General features: G+C 39.6%; 1 protein-coding gene across 1 annotated transcript in view; it reads right to left on the bottom strand.

Moving 5' to 3' along the window:
* The window catches only part of LOC135211725 (uncharacterized), an 8,528-nt gene extending 6,581 nt beyond the window's left edge, over nt 1-1,947 (bottom strand). The window contains exon 1 of the mRNA XM_064244969.1: nt 1,598-1,947. Coding sequence (XP_064101039.1) covers nt 1,598-1,609 — 12 coding nt within the window. The 5' untranslated portion in view covers nt 1,610-1,947. The remainder of the gene's footprint in view (nt 1-1,597) is intronic.
* Between the last annotated feature and the right edge of the window lie 462 nt (nt 1,948-2,409).

Genomic DNA, 2,409 nt, shown 5'->3' with positions numbered 1-2,409 from the left:
TAAGCTTTACTACAAGGTTCGTATTTTGTTTACCACAAAGTAACGTTTAGATATTAAAAGAGTTTTGTCCTCAAATTTCAAAGGGTATTCGTAATAATAAAATTGGGATACAACTTTCAGATATTATAATAGCAAGTTCTACAGAGTTTTCGTGGTCGTTATACCACCCTCATGTAACACACGGAGAATTACTAATCGGTATCATAATGTTATTTAAACTTGTAACATTCTTAAAACTTTTACATATATATATATATATATATATATATATATATATATGTGTGTGTGTGTGTTTTGTGTATGTATGTATGTATGTGTGTATGTAATTTACTCGCTCGCCTTTTTATCTGTTGTCTCCCGGTTATAGTGAAATCTGTGAAAGTCCGAGTGGGTGAGGTTTTGTATTTTATTAATAATCTCATTCAAATGCAGCTGTGCTTGCAGATTAAACTCAGAAAGTTTGTTGGTAAAGTCAAACATATTACGTTATTCCGTAAAGGTACGACACTAGCAAGGCTAAGCTCAAGTGTGCTCAACAAAAAGGCTGTGATAAACTTGCTTGCTCCACAAAATGCGATTCTACGGAAAACATCTAGTTATAGATAAAAAAAGAAAGAACTCTCTCAAAATATTTTCACTTTGGAACGAAACATTTAATGTCGTAGATGATTCCCTGTGGTAGGGGTTTAAGAAGACTACCACCGTTGGTCCTGCGTGTCGTAAAAGGCGACTAAAAAAGACAGCTGCTGCCTTGCGGTCTTTCTGTTTAGTATGAAACGCTAGGCACACTGTGGAAATTGCTGCCTTGCAGGTGGACTTTTTTAGTCAAAGGCGAGGTCCACCGCTGTACATATATATGCATATATATTTGTGTGTATGCGTGTGTGAGCTACGTATTGACATAAATAATGGATATCCTAACCTGTAAATTTAGAATTAATATTTAGAGAGCTGTGGGTTATTTACAAATTTTCATTAGAAATACGTATATATTTCACGTAAGTTTAAGAACATGTCTCTGAATTAGTCGTCACCAGGACATGCTGTGTTTATTAAGCTAAAAAGAAATCTTATTGGAAACGACATAGTTTTAACTCCATTCGTCCCTGAAGGGTGACGTGTAAGATGAATATTTTCTCAGCGAGTCTCCATTGACAAAGAATTTGACAAAAATTGTAAATGAAATTTTCTTTGGCATTTCCAGATTTAACAAACAATAGCCGTGACCTGTGACTTGGATAGAAGTAAAGAGCATAAATAGACCGTCAGTCACAAATAGAGAAAAAATCAGATGCCGGAATAAGGGCGAAAGGCTTTATAAAAGGTTGGCATGGAAATTGTGCAATGTACGAGAAATAAATTCTGTCTAATTAATACCGTAACAACAGTAAATTTAAGAAATAGGAACATAAGGCAGTGTACTTTAATAAACTATAATTCATTACTTTACGACAAAATTATAACTACAGTTCAAGCATCCATTCAGTGATACGCGAGTTCTGTCTCTCCTCTGTTTAGAGTAAATTTTTCGCCTAATTGGAAACACATTTCGAACTAGAAGGAAAAGTCAGCGGAGAAATGACTGATCAATACATACCAGCCTGAGCATGGTTGCGTGTCAACCAGTCGGGGCACTTCTAGCAAAAATTCTTGCTGCTACTAAGTCCTATTGAGTGTCACCCTCGAAGTTTTGCGGGCGCCACCACCAGACCCTCTCCAGGAGAAGAGGTACCTTCGGGGAGTAGCACTCGTTTTGTAACAGGGTTCTCTGATGCGTTTGCGGGTGTCAAAAGCGAAGAGACTGGAACTGATCGGGAGTCTCTTTCGAGTAGATGCCCGTCTGTTCAGCTCAGACAGGCGTCTTCTCCTTCGTCAGCAGGGTTTAGTCCAGCAAGTCCTCTGCAGCGAGTGCCCCGTGATATCTCGAGGTTGAGCGTTTCGGTTGGTGAGTGTGGGTTGCAAAGTGTCGACGGAGGCTAATATACCCTGGCGTCAGCGAGCGCCCCCCTTCCGAGAGAGAGAGAGAGAGAGAGAGAGAGAGAGAGAGAGAGAGAGAGAGAGAGAGAGAGAGAGACCAACATCTTTTCAAGGACACTCACGGAAAGCTCACGGAACGATCGAACAAGATCGACCCCGTGTCGGGCGTTGCAGTTGGGGGCGGGGGATGGGGGTTAGAGGAGGGACTTCACAGGTCTCACTCTGTCTCTTATCTGTCTGTCTATCTCTGTATATCTCATCTGTCGATGAATGTGAACTCTGAATGAAACTTTACATATTTTGATAGGGATTTTTTTTTTTTTTAGATTTTACTTTCGTATGTCATGCATTTCAATGTTATAATCAATGGCATTGCTGCTATTGAACACCCATAAATATCTCTCTCTCTTCTCTCTCTCTCTCTCTCTCTCC

The sequence above is a fragment of the Macrobrachium nipponense genome, chromosome 4, assembly GCF_015104395.2.
Source record: "Macrobrachium nipponense isolate FS-2020 chromosome 4, ASM1510439v2, whole genome shotgun sequence".
NCBI lineage: Eukaryota > Metazoa > Arthropoda > Malacostraca > Decapoda > Palaemonidae > Macrobrachium > Macrobrachium nipponense.
This window is presented reverse-complemented; position numbering and strand designations above follow the sequence as displayed.